Here is a 14,978-nt window from a genome sequence, read left to right as displayed (position 1 = left end):
TCATGAACAATGCAATGCAATGCAATGCGAATACAAAAAACTCGAAACAAAGGGGGATGTGGTAGAAGGTAGAATTAACTAATCGACAATGACAATGTGCCTTCCATCAAGGAGGGAATAGTAGGGTGGGCGTGGTTCAACCCTTTGAACGTAGACTGGGCGATCTTGCTCCATAGTCTGGGACGGAGGAGGGTAATTGTAGGATGGTCTGGATCTCTGTTAGTGGAGGAGCTTCCCAAGGGATAGGGGAATGTTGTGTTGTTGAACTGGTTGATTTCCCCAATGAAGGCTTACCGCGAGGAGTTAAACCCGCCACTGGCTGGTCTTTCACGAGGGACCTGAGGGAGGGACACGTGAGGCTGGATCTTTCCCACAGGGTCTGAAAAGGTGCGAAGGTGGTCATGGGAAGGAGCCACTCGTCCTATGGGCAAGGGCCTGTGTTGATCCGAGGAAACCTGGGTCTGAGACAGATTCTTTGTGCCAAGGTAGTCAAGGTCTCGAGTCCGGGCGGTCTGAGAAGATTCTCCAATGGGCTTGGCCGCTGGACCTGCACGCCTGGAGACGTATTCAAATGGAGGGGGCTCACGGTGGTCAACATGCCGGACGAAGTCCTCGGCATACAGGTTCCTGTCTGAGTGGACGTTCTCTGATAAAGGGCGACCACCGTCAATGCGGGTGCGCCGAATGGCCCGCGGCTCTTTCGGAACACAATCCGAACGGAAACTACGATCACCATGATAGAGATGCCACGGTCCAGAATCGGAAACGGCCGGGGCCGCTCTAAAATTGCGATCCCCTTCCGAGACAATGATACTGGTACCGGAAAGCCCAACCTTGGACTGAGGCTCGTGTGGTCCGCTGATAGGCTGTCGACCCAAGACTGACCTTGTTTCTGGGCCATGTTGTGCGCTGGAATAAGAAAACGCATTGGGGTTGCTTTCCCGCTGGTATCCTACAACAGGGGGCGGTTCCACTGGCAGATAGTCCCGGCGGAAATGAGGCTGGTCCTGGGCTCGGTAGTCTGGGACAAGCTCAACCGGACGGTAAGAGGGTGGTCCGAATCCATCGGAAACGGGAAGTCCCATAGGCCTTGCACTCCACGGGTCTGGGCGGGACTCGGTTCGAGAACCTTCACGGCATGCCAGACGCCTTCTTTTGCTCGCCTGTCCGCTGTCACCTTCCTTTTCAATGACATCGGGCTGAGGCATCATCTCTCCTTGAGGATGCCCTGGCGTGACAGACCGGAGAGACATTTTGTTGGCCATATGTACCAAGGGATTCGCACCATCAGTTCGCCGGCTTTCTGGTGGCCGGGGATTTTCAATCGAGGGCAAGATAGAATCCTGTGTGTTTGAGCCTAATCTGAGAAGAGGGGAATTGCCGGCGTCAGGGCGGCGTCCCACTGGGGTCAATTTCTGACGGTTGTCCTTTGGTCCGCTCACGAAAACAGGTGCGTTGGTCCGGTCCGACTGAGGAGGCAGTCTTTGTCGAAATCTGGGCTCCATCCTGGGGGGAGGAACATCCTGCGAGTGGCTCATGTTCACATTTCTAGGCCCAGATAGTTCTTCTAGGATTTGCAACTCGGGTGATTCCTGATTAGTTAGTCCAGTTGGCCTGGCGTTCAGTTCATGGGCTGAGTATTTTTGTTGGACATCCGAGTGAAGATAGTTCTCCTGGACACCTACATGTCTCTTAGCCACCTGTCGGTCCATTAGTGGAATAGCGGGCACTCGATGTGCTTGGCTATCATTACTGGCTGAGCCTGGAGCGACTCGCCGATGAACCTCGGCGTACTGGGGAACTATATCCTGGCGCCTAGGAGCGGGCACTTCCTGGGCAGTAATGCGCTGCTCTGCATATCGTGGGCTTTGTTTTTCAGCCGGCGCATCGGAAAATCCGGCTTGTTGAGTACCCTGCATACCCTCTCTATATTCCTTGACAGCGCGGGTCCATGCTTTGTACCTGTTAAATCCTCGACGGTTGATGGTATCTGTGGCTGGGGCTCTTGTGACAAATCGGAACCCAGGCGGCGCTTCCTCAGATAGTTCCCGTGCGAGATCCCGACCAAGAGGATTGGTATTGTTGATAGGCTGGCTCCGAATCTCATGGGCCCGAGTATCGCTTGGAAGTATTTCCACACTGGTGTTCTGGTGACCTGCTAAATCGGCCGTCTCTTCTTCTGATTCACTGTCATCGTCGTCTGAGATAACGATCACCTCGCGGAAAACATCTTCCAGAACTGTCTGGCCATTCTCATCATCCCCTCGCCACTCAATGACTTTTGCTAGAGTTGTGTGTTCAACAACCCCTCTAGCTTCATGGAATGAAGTGGTTTTCAGGAGGCGATCGTAGTCAGTGTAGACATGTCGAACATGAGCAACCACGGCAAGTTGAACTCTGCGAGCCAAAGGCAATTCGGTGGCCGTCCCAACCTTGTTCTGGCCCTTTTTTTGTATATCAGGTTTTCCACATCCTCATTTCTCAAGTCATGATTGGGTATATACGTACCTTTTGAAAAGCGGTCTTGATAATTTGATTCAAATCTTTGTCTGGTATGTTCGGAAAGAGATCCTTCAAGGCATCCCGTGCTTCTGTGTTGAGGGTTATTTGAGAAACTTCAGAATCAGCCCGCTTCGAATTCTCTATCCTGTCTGTGGGAAAGGTACTAGGCACTGTTTTACCAGTGCTTGTGAGGTAGAACCCCAGCTCTGAGCAAACAGCTGCCACCACAGTGCTAGGAAAATGATATCCTATCCGATGAACATGCTGAGACAGGTTATGATGGCGATGATGTGGGGTAGTCTAAGAAAGGAAAGGAAAATAAGCAGGGTTGACCATTAGCAACCAGATGGGGTTCTCACCGATACTGCATGGATTTGGAGACCCTCGGCTCGGCATCGCTCCTTACACGTTGTAGTGAGTTGCGGATTTCCTGCAGGAATGAATGTGTAACCACTTGGTGCTTGCGCCTCAAAACAGATCTGCGCATTTTTGTTAATCATTTGGTCAAGGTGAAGCAGCGAATATACATACCACACTGCGAAGCTTCTTCTTTTCTTGGGTGACAGATTCCATAATAACTTTGTGTCTTCTTGCTCTTCTTTGGACAGCCCGGCCAGCGCCATGCCTGGCCGAGGCCGAGGCAGCCCTCCTTGTGACACGGGCCATACTTCTGGTTCAGCTTATCGCAGAACCTCGCGAAGATGAGGATTTCAACACATTCTTCCCGATGTGTATCAGACGTGTGATATGAACGGGTAGATGGTACCTGTATCTTTGCTTAGGTCAGGACGAAGGGCGTGCTGGGCAAGTGAGCAAAGTCACGTCTTTATGCACTGCGACAACGCGAAGGGTACGAAGTAAAGGCACCCCGCGGTCGCCCGAAACAGAAATAAGGCCTTTAATATGAGGCCTTCGGCTCAACCTTGAATAAGAACAAGGAGCGAGTAGCAAGGAGCAAACAGAAAAGAAAGAACGAGAATATTAGCGGGAGGAAAGATGGAGAGAGAGGAAAAGAGAGAGAGAGAGAGAGAGAGCCAGAGAGCCAGAGGGATTGATAAGATTGCTATTGCGGCCCAAGTCACCTCTCCCGCTCAGGCTAGTCCTGCCTGAGGCCTTGCCCCAACTTTTACCGTCTTTTACCCTTCTCTCCAATACGAATCCAACGTTTGCACCTAACACTTCAGATCTCCATTGATTCCGTCTGATTCCGTCTCATTGCACATCTGCAGATTCGTTGGCCCGGACTTGTCCAATAGATCGGATATGAACGCTTCAATCCAGGCCATGAAGGTGGATCAACGAGCTATGATCCACGCATACCGTCACCTCTACCGACAGGGGTTGAAAGCAATTCAGTATTCGACACCGGGTCGCCATATTCTTCTAAAATCCTTGCGAAACTCCTATCGTTCCTCCCCCTCCGAACAGTTTGATCCTGCCAAAATTACCAACACCCTTCGTTTTCTCGAACGAGCTACAGAGGTCGCGGGCATGGAACACAAGATTTTGAAGAACCTTCTACTAGCTAGATATTGGGAGCAAGGTCACCTTGCGAGAGAGTCCCGCGTGTGAGTAACCACTGGCAGAAGTGAAGAAAACCGCTGACTTGGCTTCAGTCCACGATCCCTGGGACTCGGTCATGTAGAGAACCAGTTGCGGTCAAGCGTCTTTGACCATTATAATTTGACACTTGACCGTTTGAATGAGAGTCTAGGGACATGTCTCAGATGATTCGGACTCCGCGGTTCTCGACTTTTCCCTCGGTGCTGATCCGACCCGCTACGCCAGATCGTGCGTCCGTTAGGCCTCAGTGCTTCCCTTGGGCATGAATCCACATCGACGCGAGGCAGCTCACCCAAAAGGGGATTGCACATACCGGGTATTGCCGTGATCAGTACACCGGTAAATATCTCAATCGCATCAGGATTCCGTAGGACACGATGACCCGTCCTACCTCTGGTCAGCATCGTGCGTTGTATTTCTGGACAACCTTATGGCATACAACACATTATGTCAATGGCACTCTATATGCCTTGGCATTGAGTACAACGTTGTAGAGCTAATATTCGTCTCTAGGCTTTGAGACTCATTTGTAGATAGTATGCCGAGTGTAATGGCACTGAAGACAGCATTGATGAGAGACTACGTGCAAGAATACTTTGAATAAAACTCCTAAAATCAAATGATAGTCCATCCTCTTTCCCAATTTTTCTTGACTTTCGAGTCCAACCGAGTCCAACTAAAAATCGTGCACCCTCAGGCTCCAGTCCCAGAGCATGTGACGATGATTCAGCATCGGAGGCGGTGCCCGTGGACGTCACATGTCACGATGCCTGCTGTTTCAGCTCCCAAGTTTGGGTTTGATTTTGCTTGATTCCGAGCATCTAAAGTGATTTAGTGAGATGCTGGTTTACAGCCCTTCATGAGTGGTTTCATTTCCTCACTGCTGATCCAAATTGGAATACGATCCCCCCTACCACCCCAGCCGAGCAAACAACCGAATGACGACCAGGCTAAATTTCACCTGAACGAGCCGACAAACCCCTCTTGCAATAGTGAAGACCATAAATTTGGTCCCCAACTGGATCAAGATCACGGACAGAAATCGAACTGCGGAGATGCGGGTGCGGGGTCCCTGCATAGCCCTCCTTTCTTCACAACCCTACCGAAAGAGATGGATGGCCGAAACTTGCAAGCGGAGGGCACTCGATCAGTGACCGACAACACGCCGGGATCCCGAAACATAGCCGCGACCACAGTCGGCTCATTAGATCCTACATATGAAATAGACGTCACCGCGCAGCCGGACGGTTCAGGGAATCCACAAGGTTCACACCCTAGTGAGGTGTCAAACTCGCCTAGTGAGCCACAATATGCTGCTTCAGGAATAGCCATTGGGGAGCCTCGGCGATCTTTAGACAATGCCTTGGATCCGGAAGGGCTGACACAGTCTTCGCTTCCGGCAGATGATGGGATGGGAGTTTTAAGAAGCAAGATCATCGCAATTAGGGAGTTGGGCCTGACAAATGTTGAAAAGGCGCGAATGGTTCACGGCCTAATGACAGAAGGTTACAACTCATCCCGTGAGCTCCCAAACACATCCAGTCCACCGAGCCTAGAACTGCCAACAAGCCCGAGGACTCCCCGGGCCTCGGAGATCAATACTTCTAGACCGGGCTCGCCATACACCGAATCAGTTCCTCTATATGAGAGCACCTTCAATCTCACAACTGAAGATCTGCAGCCTACTTTCGTACCCAAGGCAGAAACAGAACCACCAGAACTTGAAACCGGGGATGAAGACTGTGACACAGAAGAACAAGAAGAGACTATTCTTGGATGTGTGCATTATCAGCGCAACGTAAAACTTGAGTGCTACACTTGCAAAAAATGGTATACCTGCCGCTTTTGCCATGACGAAGTGGAAGACCACACTCTCGTTCGTCGAGACACCGAGCACATGCTCTGTATGCTATGCGGGCATGCACAGCCTGCAGCGCAGAACTGCAGACAGTGCAGCGAGCAAACTGCACAGTATTATTGCGAGATTTGCAAGCTCTGGGATAATGACAGCAAAAAGAGCATATATCATTGCAGCGACTGCGGTATATGTCGAATTGGGCAGGGATTGGGGAAGGATTTCTTCCATTGCCAAGTAAGAGCTCCAACATAGGTTAGATGATACTGATACTAACAACATTATAGACATGCTCTGTTTGTCTTCCTATGTGCATAGAGAACACCCATCGTTGCATCGAACGGTCCACCCAGTGTGACTGCCCCATCTGTGGTGACTACATGTTCACTTCTCCAGAAACCGTCGTTGTCATGCGATGTGGCCACAGCATTCACCACAAGTGTCTGTCAGAGTACTCTAAAAGTTCGTTCCGTTGTCCCCTTTGTAGCAAGACCATCACCAACATGGAGTCGACATTCCGAAACCTGGATCGCACCATTGAGAGCCAGCCTATGCCCGAGGAGTTCAAGGATACCAAAGGCCTTATTTATTGCAATGACTGCGGTTCGAAGTCTGTTGTGAAGTATCACTGGCTCGGCTTAAGATGCGATTTGTATGTACTCCTCGGGAAGAGAGACGATCAACACCTGCTAATAGCATCTAGATGTGAGTCGTACAATACGGCCCAACTTCGCATTTTGCACGGAGACATGTCTGCTCAGCCTGATGAGGACTCCGGGGAAGACCTCCTTCCTCGGCCTCGATCGTCTTCAGTAATTGAGAACGATGACTCGATGTCATCTTCCCTAGCAGCATTGAATGTCAATAACACATCGGTTCCTCGTTCACGACTCAGTGTTCCTATGTCACCTGAACCCGTTAGGCGATTCTCATCCTATAACATCACACGAGGCCGTGCTGTCTCGCCCGTCGTCAGCAACTACTTTGGGCTGCCGACTGAGCGTGAATCAGAGAAGCCTTCATCGATGCCCTTCTTTGGAGGTCCATCTCGTGGCGAAAACGAGGATTACGGTGCATTAAATTTCTTGAGCAAGAAGCTTACATACCGATATGGACTGTTTGGCGGTGAGACGAAATCAGTTGAAAAAGTATTGGAAACTGGGGATGAAGAAGAAGACGACGACGACGGAGAGTCCTCTGACTCGGCTGAATCGGATGGTTCTCATGGTACTGAGGACGACGAAGAGGAAGAGGAAGATCAAGATCACATCCAGATTTTTGGTCATCAGTGAAGCTGATGCAAACGCTTACCCATGAACTCAGATGGCTGATGGGTTGGTTTATCGTCCTGGGGAGTGTGACCCAGCAGCTCTATTCTTGCCCTCATCAATTATCCCCAGTCAAGCCGTGCACCGAGCAATGAACACTGTTCAACTTGAACGCAGTCCTACCCCGTTAGTGGGCTTCGATTTCAGGAGCATCTCTGACCCGGTACCCCATCGGGTTGATAAAAACCCCTCGAGGCCGATTCCATTCTGTACTAAGGCGATATCTCTGTCACTCTGTGTACCTTTACACATGGGGTGACTACAAAGATGCCTTTGATCTGATGATTCATGGTTCGACACAGTCAACCAAGCGAAGGCCAACTCAACGCATTGCGGGGATGTTGGTCTTACATACATCAAGCAGCCGGTTTCGCTGCAGCATTGCGTTCACTTCTTTTTTGGCTTTCAAAGCACACTGGTGTCATGACGCAACGATAGCAATTTTATTGTCTTACTTGGCTTACGCTAAATTTATTCATTGGTCATCTGTAGTTCGGCAGTGTATAGCCGCCAGTGCGCTATATCGTATTTTGCTAGCAGAAAATTTCATAAAACTAGCATTTGTGTGTTTTATTGACTAAAGAAATTGAAATTGAGAAACTAATGATGTAGAATCTGTTACTATAGAAATTTGAGAATTGTAGAAGTTGAGATATCCAAGGTCATATATAGAAAAGTTCCTTTATAAAAATTAAGCCCTTTTGTTGCCCTTTTCTACTATTCTACTATCTAGCTAATAAATCGAGAAGAGCGAGAAAATATCTACATGACTAGATATTAAAGAGTATACCTAAGAAGTCTCCTAAAAAGACAAAAAGACATATAAAAAGACCACCTAAGACTACGGCTGTATAAGCAGCCGACTATTCTTGTTATAGAAACTGACCTTGTAGAAGTTGATAGTTGATATTGCAGGAATTAATCACTAGAGTTCGTAGGTAATATAGTAGCTGGCGGCATGACAGTCAAAATTTAATATAGTAAAATACGATATGGCGCACTGGTGGCTACATATGTATACACTGCCGTAATCTGTAGGCTCAGTACCTATACCAACTTACCAATCTGTTTGAATCAAATGGGAAATACGGTCTCGGGCAGCATCTCTATCATATCTGCGCCGGAACTCATATGAGGCAAACGAGCTCATGGAACTCCGTCCGGATACGTTCGTCGGTCGGCACGCCGGAACTGAGTCATCTGAGGATTTGCAGAGCCCGCTCGGACATCTCAGGGTGCTTCTCCAGCATGTATCGTGGGCTTTCGGTGTACCAGAAGGAGACCACGATAAAGGCCAGACCGATAGGGGGTTGGATAATATGGGAGACGCGCCAGGCGATATTGTAGGGTGACTTGTGGAAGGACATCCCATAGCCTGATCAGAAGGCGATCAGGGCACCCAGCTGGTAGCCAAATTGGGATACTATTCCGACGAAGCTACCGCGGAGCTTGGGAGTGCGCACTCGGCGACATAAGAGGTCGGTAGAGATATACACGCATCCGAAGCCTAGACCTCTAATTGGACGAAAGGGGGTTCAGTATTGTATCTCTATACTCAATTATCAGTTCAATGGATCTGCGGGCTCACGTTAGGAGACTTCCAAAGTCGAAGACACCGAAGGTATCCGGGACAACTTCGACAACTCTATGTCTGGTTAGATATCTCTACCTGAGCACTAAGTGGCTGGAACAGAATTCACGATTCCAGTTTCGTGTCCTATGCCACCACATGTGGCCAGGCCGCATCCACTAACGATGCAGCCCCGTGGCATATACGTATGTTGTAAAGCGCGGACCAATTGTGTACTGCGTGGAGGATGCAGATCATCCATGGGAAGGGCGAAGAGCGTCATTTCAAGGTAACGCACGAACTATCCCAACCATATAGGTTATACAACATAGTACATGACCCTAGTCATTTGACGCAGATAACGATCTTCGATCCTAAGGTTCCTCTACGAGAAGAGACACGATCTCAGCCTGACCAGTTTGTGGCTATCATTTCCGAAAATGGAGCGAAAGGTGAACTTGACACGTCCCACACGTCCCCTTGGAATAGGCAGGTTGCATCTGAGGGTAATAATGAGAATGTTGGAGAGAGGAAGGATTTGTGCTTTGTGCCATATTATTTGCGGGCGGATCGAGGTGGACGAGGAAGAGGACAGATGAGGGTCTCCGTGTTAAGTACGGAGTAGATACAGATTATCACTTATTGTAGTCCCTCTGCTTTGTTGTACTCCATGGATATACCAACATACCAAACTTGGAAGTTCCCGAGCTATAAGTAGTCCTATAAGTCCTATAAGTCCAGGGCTTATCGCGTGGCTTACCTCAGCTTCTGCATGCAGCCACGAGATTCCATATCGAAGATCTCAGGTTGTATTTTGACCATGTTGTTGCCCGGTTTCATCATGGCCGTGCTTTTTAAGCTATTTAGCTATTGAGCTGATTCATCGCTCCTGTTTTTCTCGTTCAAATTTCCAATTTCCCATTTCCCATCCTGAAACGAGGCACGGATCCCTCCACTCAAGTGATGCGCATGTCTTTTACTCCTTGAATTTCAGCCCTTCTAGGTTGCTCCTTTACTCCCTTATTTTCTTAAAAAGACTCCGAATCACTCGACTGGGTTCCCCATAATATAGCCAACAAGTGAATTTCCTGTGAACAACACCACAGCCTCTTCCAATCTCTTATCAGTACTGCCCCGCCGATTCTCCCTTTCTCGCTTTATCAGCTCCGCGTCGCAGGTCACACCCGCGTCAGCCATACTATGATCCGTCGCAACTCCGACATCGAGATCCAGCTCCCGGATGCCGGTCCAACCCCTCTTTCACCCGAATCTGTGAGCGATCTCGACGTGGAGATGCTCTCTGAGGAGTCGGCACTTCCCTTGAGTCTTCCACCTCACATCGCAGCCCGATTCTACCGCAAAAGCAGTAAAGCCCGCCGTTCCTCTGCCGTCTCATCTCGACGAAGCTCAGTGTCCTCCTTGCACTCCCATCATTCGAATACGTCCTCGAATGGCTCGCCAGGTGCGGACCATATTGCTCAACACCTCCGCCGCACGTCCATTTTGGAGAGCCGAAAGGCACGACTCGCTGATCGTGCATTGCATGCGGAGAAAGTGAGGCTGCGGGCCGCTCTGGCTAAAGCAGCTACAAGAAATCTACAATTCGAGGAGAGAGCATTAGCTGCTCAGCAGGCCCGGGAGCGTCTGCTCGCCGATATCACCGCTAAGTGCGAAGATCAGGTCAAACGGGCCAAAAAGAAGGCCGAGGATCAGCGGGAGAAGAAAGCTGCCGAACAAGCTCGCTTGCGTCTGGAAATGGCGGAGAAGCTTGCTGAGGCAGAGAAACGGCGCACACTATACCAGCAAACCCATCGCCGCCAGCGTACTAGCAGCTTACCAGCCACCGAGGAAAAGAAGATGTCCCGAGAGGTCACCAAGTCGCTTACGCAGGATGCGGCTGCGCGCAAGATCCAGCGCGTATGGAGAACCCATAATGCGAAGATGACTATGCAGCGGTTCCAGTCGTTGAACCTGTCAGTCGCCCGAGTTCGGGACATGACCTTTGAAGAAGTCGGTGCTCTCCTTTCTAACCGCAAGTTGCTCGACACTATGACGAATGTCCTCCGACTCTGTGGTCTGCAAGATATGGAAGGCGGAGCGATGGGTGAAAGGGGCGCTGTACGCACATTCCTCAGCAGCTACCTCATTGTCACTCACCCAAAAGAAGTTTTGAGCAGCGATGGAGACCAGGAGCAAGACCTGATTGCCAAGGCCCGGGAGCTGCTAGTAGCCTTTGACCAGGTCACGGCGCTGCTATCGTCAGGCTGTTGCTCTCCATCTGTGATCACTGCGGATCTCCAGACTCTGTGTGAATCACACAATGTGTTTTTCTCTGCTTTCCATGCTTGGAAGTCTCACGACTCTAGTGTACTGATTGAGATCATGGTTGCACAGTTTGTCGAATTGGAGTTGATCTGGCAGACGGTCAAAAATGACAAAGCTGGCGGTGCTGCAGAGGACTACAGACTGGGCATCCGACAGAACCAGGTCCTGTTGCTCGCCCGTCTGAAGAGACTTGCGGGACCTGACCGACACATGGAGATGATTCGAGATTCATTGAAGAAGGCCAAGCGGGAGAAGAAGAGGGCTGCCCCCAAGCAAGCTATTCCCCGGTCTGCTGAGACTGCTCCTCCAACCACGGAAGCTACGCAGAGTGTCACGTCGCCTCTTAGCGAGTCGTTCAACAACATAGACGCCGCAGTGTTCCAGGAGCTGGACAAGCAGCGCACATCCCCCCACGAGAGGTTCACCAAAATCCTCACTCCTCTCCCTGAAAACCGGGAGCTGGTGCATGAACTTCTCATCAACAAAGAGTTCAAAATTGAAGAAGCACCGTACACTGAACCGCGCAGACAGATTATGAAGCAGATGTGCGACACAATGAGAAGAGGGGTGGAGGCTGGACACGGCACCAACTGGACTGTCGCCATGGCCACAGTGATCCAAGATCGTTTGCTGCGCTCGCTCCAACGAGGCAATTCCCTTTACGTGATAATTAGTGAAGTTTTAGACCCAAAACTGGTTCAGGGGCAGTGCGAGGCTGGCACATTCTCCTATGATAATTTCTTCGAGTTCATGAACAACATATTACCACGCCTATGCGCTCCTTACCGGGACCCTGTGGTCAAGGCATACATTGAGGATACTTCGGGCGATGCTATCGACCGGCTGGCTCGATTGATGAGCATAATTGACCTGTTGTCACTTGACCAGACGAATTTCATGATCCAACTTGCTGCACCCCAGCTCATTGAAGAAGCTCCTGGTTATGAGAAGCGGGCATTCGACCGAGACGTCACGGATGGAACGATCAGCCTGGGCAAGACCCGTCGGTTTTGGCGCATTCATCGCAAGATCATCGTCGATGAGATGAAGAAGCGAGACCCGGAAGGCGTCCAAGGAGAACCACGCCCATCATCAGCACGAGTCTACGCCCAAGGTCTTGCTGACACCGTTCTAAGCAATGCGGTCGTATCCGAGGATTTAGTTCCGGAGACTCTGAGCCTCGATCGTCAACGACTGGAACGCCTGCATGCCAAGGCATTCCAAATTGTAGCAACAGCTTCCATCCTGTTAACAGCAAAGAACCTGCTTAAGCGAGATGCACGGTCTCAATGGAAACCTGAAGCAGACCGGATCCTATCTCTGGACTTCAACGAGATCAGCGCAGAGCGAGTGCAGTCTATTCTCGAGGCGACGCATCCGATGCCACCCGCTGCGAGCGCCCAACTCAAGGCTACGATCAAACGAGTCCTCGGGCCCGTCGCCACGGCATGTCTCGCAGCCGCTCCACAGCTTGCGGTGGTGACTTCGGAGACCTCTGCCTCAGACGCGTCCGTCTCCTCAACAGACTCGCCCGGAACCACGACCTCCGCGCCTAGCTTCTCGGACCCAGTGACGAAACTCATTCTCTCCCGCCTTCGTGGCCACGTCCTATCGCGTCTCAGCGCATCAAGTGCCTCTGAACGGGTGCGGGCTACCACCACAGCCAGTCAGAATCTAGCTGGAGCCGGTATGCCGGAATTCGTTAACGAGGTTGGGAAATTGGTGGAAGAATTAGAGAAGGTCCGGGAGGTGGATTGGCTCTGCCATGGGGCGATATATGAGGGCTTATACGAAGAAGGCGTTCCAGCACAGTGAAGGCGTTTTAGAGAGGCATATATAATGTTGTCTTTTTCTTGTTTTATTCTTTTGTTCTTCCATTTTTGGACTGGAGGTTGACTTTGGACTGGGCAGATTGGCAGGGTATAAAACTAGTGTCTAGGATTTTGTATGGATTAATGAGGCCTTTTGACTTCTATACTATATAATTCCTGGATATATATATATGTAGATTATCGAAATGTTGAGTATATAAACCTCCAATATAACCTAGAAGTCGTCCCTATATCACCATATATCCTCCCTATCTAATCAGCAACCCCCACACCAAAAATCCAACCTCACCACTCTGTCCCTCCATTCCCTTCCCTTACAATACCTCCAGTCCCTTCGATTCTCAACGGGGAACACAAACCAACATGTCTCCGAAGGTCACAATAACACACCTATCCGATCTGACACCACCCTCCCAAGAACGGACCTGGCTCACAGCCCCGCACCCAACCCTGCCACTAGTCGCAACCTGTAGCTCAGACAAGACCATCCGAGTCTATTCCCTCACAAACTTTACTCTCCTCTCCACAATTACGGGTGGCCACAAGCGCTCCGTTCGCACAGCAGCATGGAAGCCACACATGACGGGGAGAGTCCGTCCTCGCGACAGGCAGCTTTGACGCAACAGTCGGCATCTGGCGGCGATGGGATAGTTACGGACAGGAAGGCGATGCTGGGATGGGGATGAGCAGTGGCGATAAACAGATTCCTACCGATATTTCGACAGCAGCTTCCAACGGTACGGGCACCGACACCGCAGACCGCGAAGAAGACGAAGAAGAATGGCGGTTCGCAGTCCTCCTCGACGGCCACGATAGCGAAGTCAAGTCCGTATCATGGTCTGCGTCGGGGATGCTGCTGGCGACGTGCTCACGCGACAAGTCAATTTGGATCTGGGAGGATCTCGACGACGGCGATAACAACTTCGAGACCGTTGCTGTGATGCAGGAGCACGGCGGCGATGTGAAGTGTGTTTCGTGGCATCCGTCAGAGGAGTGTCTTGCTAGCGGGAGCTACGACGATACCATCCGGCTGTGGCGAGAGGATCTGGACGATTGGGGCCAGGTAGCATGTATCAAAGGACATGGCGGGACTGTCTGGTTTTTGGATTGGGAAGGGGAAGAAACAGAGGGAAATTGGAGCGGGCCTGTTGCCGACTCCGTTTCCGAGTCTGCTCTGAGTGCTTTGCAAGCTCAGTGGCGTTCCCAGAGAGCGCTTTCCGGCCCGCGCCTCCTGTCCTGCTCGGATGACCGCACCGTGCGCGTGTGGCGGCGCCAGCCGAAGGAATCACAGCAGACGGGGCCGCTTTCTTCTGCGACGACGGGAATCCCAAGTATCATTCGACCTACCGGGACGGATGAGGTTTGGGAGGAGGATGCTGTGCTCCCGCGTGCGCATGAACTACCTGTTTATGCTGTTGCGTGGAGTAAGCGGACTGGGCTTGTTGCTTCGACTGGTGCGGATGGACGGATTGCGCTCTATGAGGAGCGGTTTGTTACGCGGGAACAGGAGCAGGAGCAGCAGGCTGACTCGGATGCTATGGATACTACATCTGGTGATGTACTGCGGACGGAGTGGGTTCTTGTCGGCGTTCAGGATGGAGCCCATGGGATTTACGAGATTAATCATGTTGCTTGGGCGAAGAGGGCGGATCGGAGGCCTGGGGGTGAGGAGGAGGTCCTTGTTTCGACGGCCGATGATGGAAGTGTCAAGGTTTGGACTTTGACGCGGTGATTTTATGGAATTGACATGTGTTGGGTCTGAATAGCTCATAGACAAAAGGCCTGATGTATCTAGAAGCCAGTGAAGGAAGAAAATATAATCAATATGTCACCTAGGCAGTATGGTAAAGCACAGAGCTGCAAAGATAAGACCACAGGCAACAGCTGGAGACCATAGTAAGATTCCTCCATTGATACGGCAGCGGGATTTGGCTGTAGGCCGGTCATACTTCTCAAGGCAGAGTTACCATAACATAGAATCGTTCCAAATAGAAGGTCGCCTT

The 14,978-nt window shown here is 50.8% G+C and overlaps 6 protein-coding genes across 6 annotated transcripts; 5 read left to right on the top strand and 1 right to left on the bottom strand.

Moving 5' to 3' along the window:
- Nucleotides 1–78: 78 nt before the first annotated feature.
- On the bottom strand, nt 79–3,168 carry N7525_011490 (DUF2293 domain-containing protein; the record flags this gene model as incomplete). The annotated part of the gene is made up of 5 exons (XM_061215507.1): nt 79–208; nt 295–2,444; nt 2,509–2,802; nt 2,862–2,981; nt 3,034–3,168. 5 exons carry the CDS (start codon nt 3,166–3,168, stop codon nt 79–81), a joined length of 2,829 nt encoding a protein of 942 aa, XP_061068019.1.
- Nucleotides 3,169–3,765: 597 nt separating this feature from the next.
- N7525_011489 (uncharacterized protein) lies at nt 3,766–4,233 on the top strand (the record flags this gene model as incomplete). Its single annotated transcript, XM_002560519.2, has 2 exons — nt 3,766–4,070; nt 4,119–4,233. 2 exons carry the CDS (start codon nt 3,766–3,768, stop codon nt 4,231–4,233), a joined length of 420 nt encoding a protein of 139 aa, XP_002560565.2.
- Nucleotides 4,234–4,924: 691 nt separating this feature from the next.
- Nucleotides 4,925–7,212, top strand: N7525_011488 (RING finger and CHY zinc finger domain-containing protein; the record flags this gene model as incomplete). The annotated part of the gene is made up of 3 exons (XM_002560520.1): nt 4,925–6,157; nt 6,208–6,572; nt 6,624–7,212. The coding sequence occupies 3 exons, from the start codon at nt 4,925–4,927 to the stop codon at nt 7,210–7,212; spliced, it is 2,187 nt and encodes a 728-aa protein (XP_002560566.1).
- Nucleotides 7,213–8,396: 1,184 nt separating this feature from the next.
- On the top strand, nt 8,397–8,600 carry N7525_011487 (uncharacterized protein; the record flags this gene model as incomplete). Its single annotated transcript, XM_061215506.1, has 1 exon — nt 8,397–8,600. One exon carries the CDS (start codon nt 8,397–8,399, stop codon nt 8,598–8,600), a length of 204 nt encoding a protein of 67 aa, XP_061068018.1.
- A 1,418-nt stretch (nt 8,601–10,018) lies between these two features.
- N7525_011486 (IQ calmodulin-binding motif domain protein) lies at nt 10,019–12,958 on the top strand (the record flags this gene model as incomplete). Its single annotated transcript, XM_002560523.2, has 1 exon — nt 10,019–12,958. The coding sequence occupies one exon, from the start codon at nt 10,019–10,021 to the stop codon at nt 12,956–12,958; it is 2,940 nt and encodes a 979-aa protein (XP_002560569.1).
- Nucleotides 12,959–13,338: 380 nt separating this feature from the next.
- On the top strand, nt 13,339–14,707 carry cia1 (iron-sulfur cluster assembly protein CIA1; the record flags this gene model as incomplete). The annotated part of the gene is made up of 2 exons (XM_061215505.1): nt 13,339–13,527; nt 13,568–14,707. 2 exons carry the CDS (start codon nt 13,339–13,341, stop codon nt 14,705–14,707), a joined length of 1,329 nt encoding a protein of 442 aa, XP_061068017.1.
- Nucleotides 14,708–14,978: the final 271 nt, after the last annotated feature.

Source organism: Penicillium rubens, assembly GCF_028828025.1.
Source record: "Penicillium rubens strain IBT 27055 chromosome Unknown utg000004l_segment0_segment0, whole genome shotgun sequence".
NCBI lineage: Eukaryota > Fungi > Ascomycota > Eurotiomycetes > Eurotiales > Aspergillaceae > Penicillium > Penicillium rubens.
Note: the sequence above shows the minus strand (reverse complement) of the source record. Positions and strands in the feature narration are given on the sequence as shown.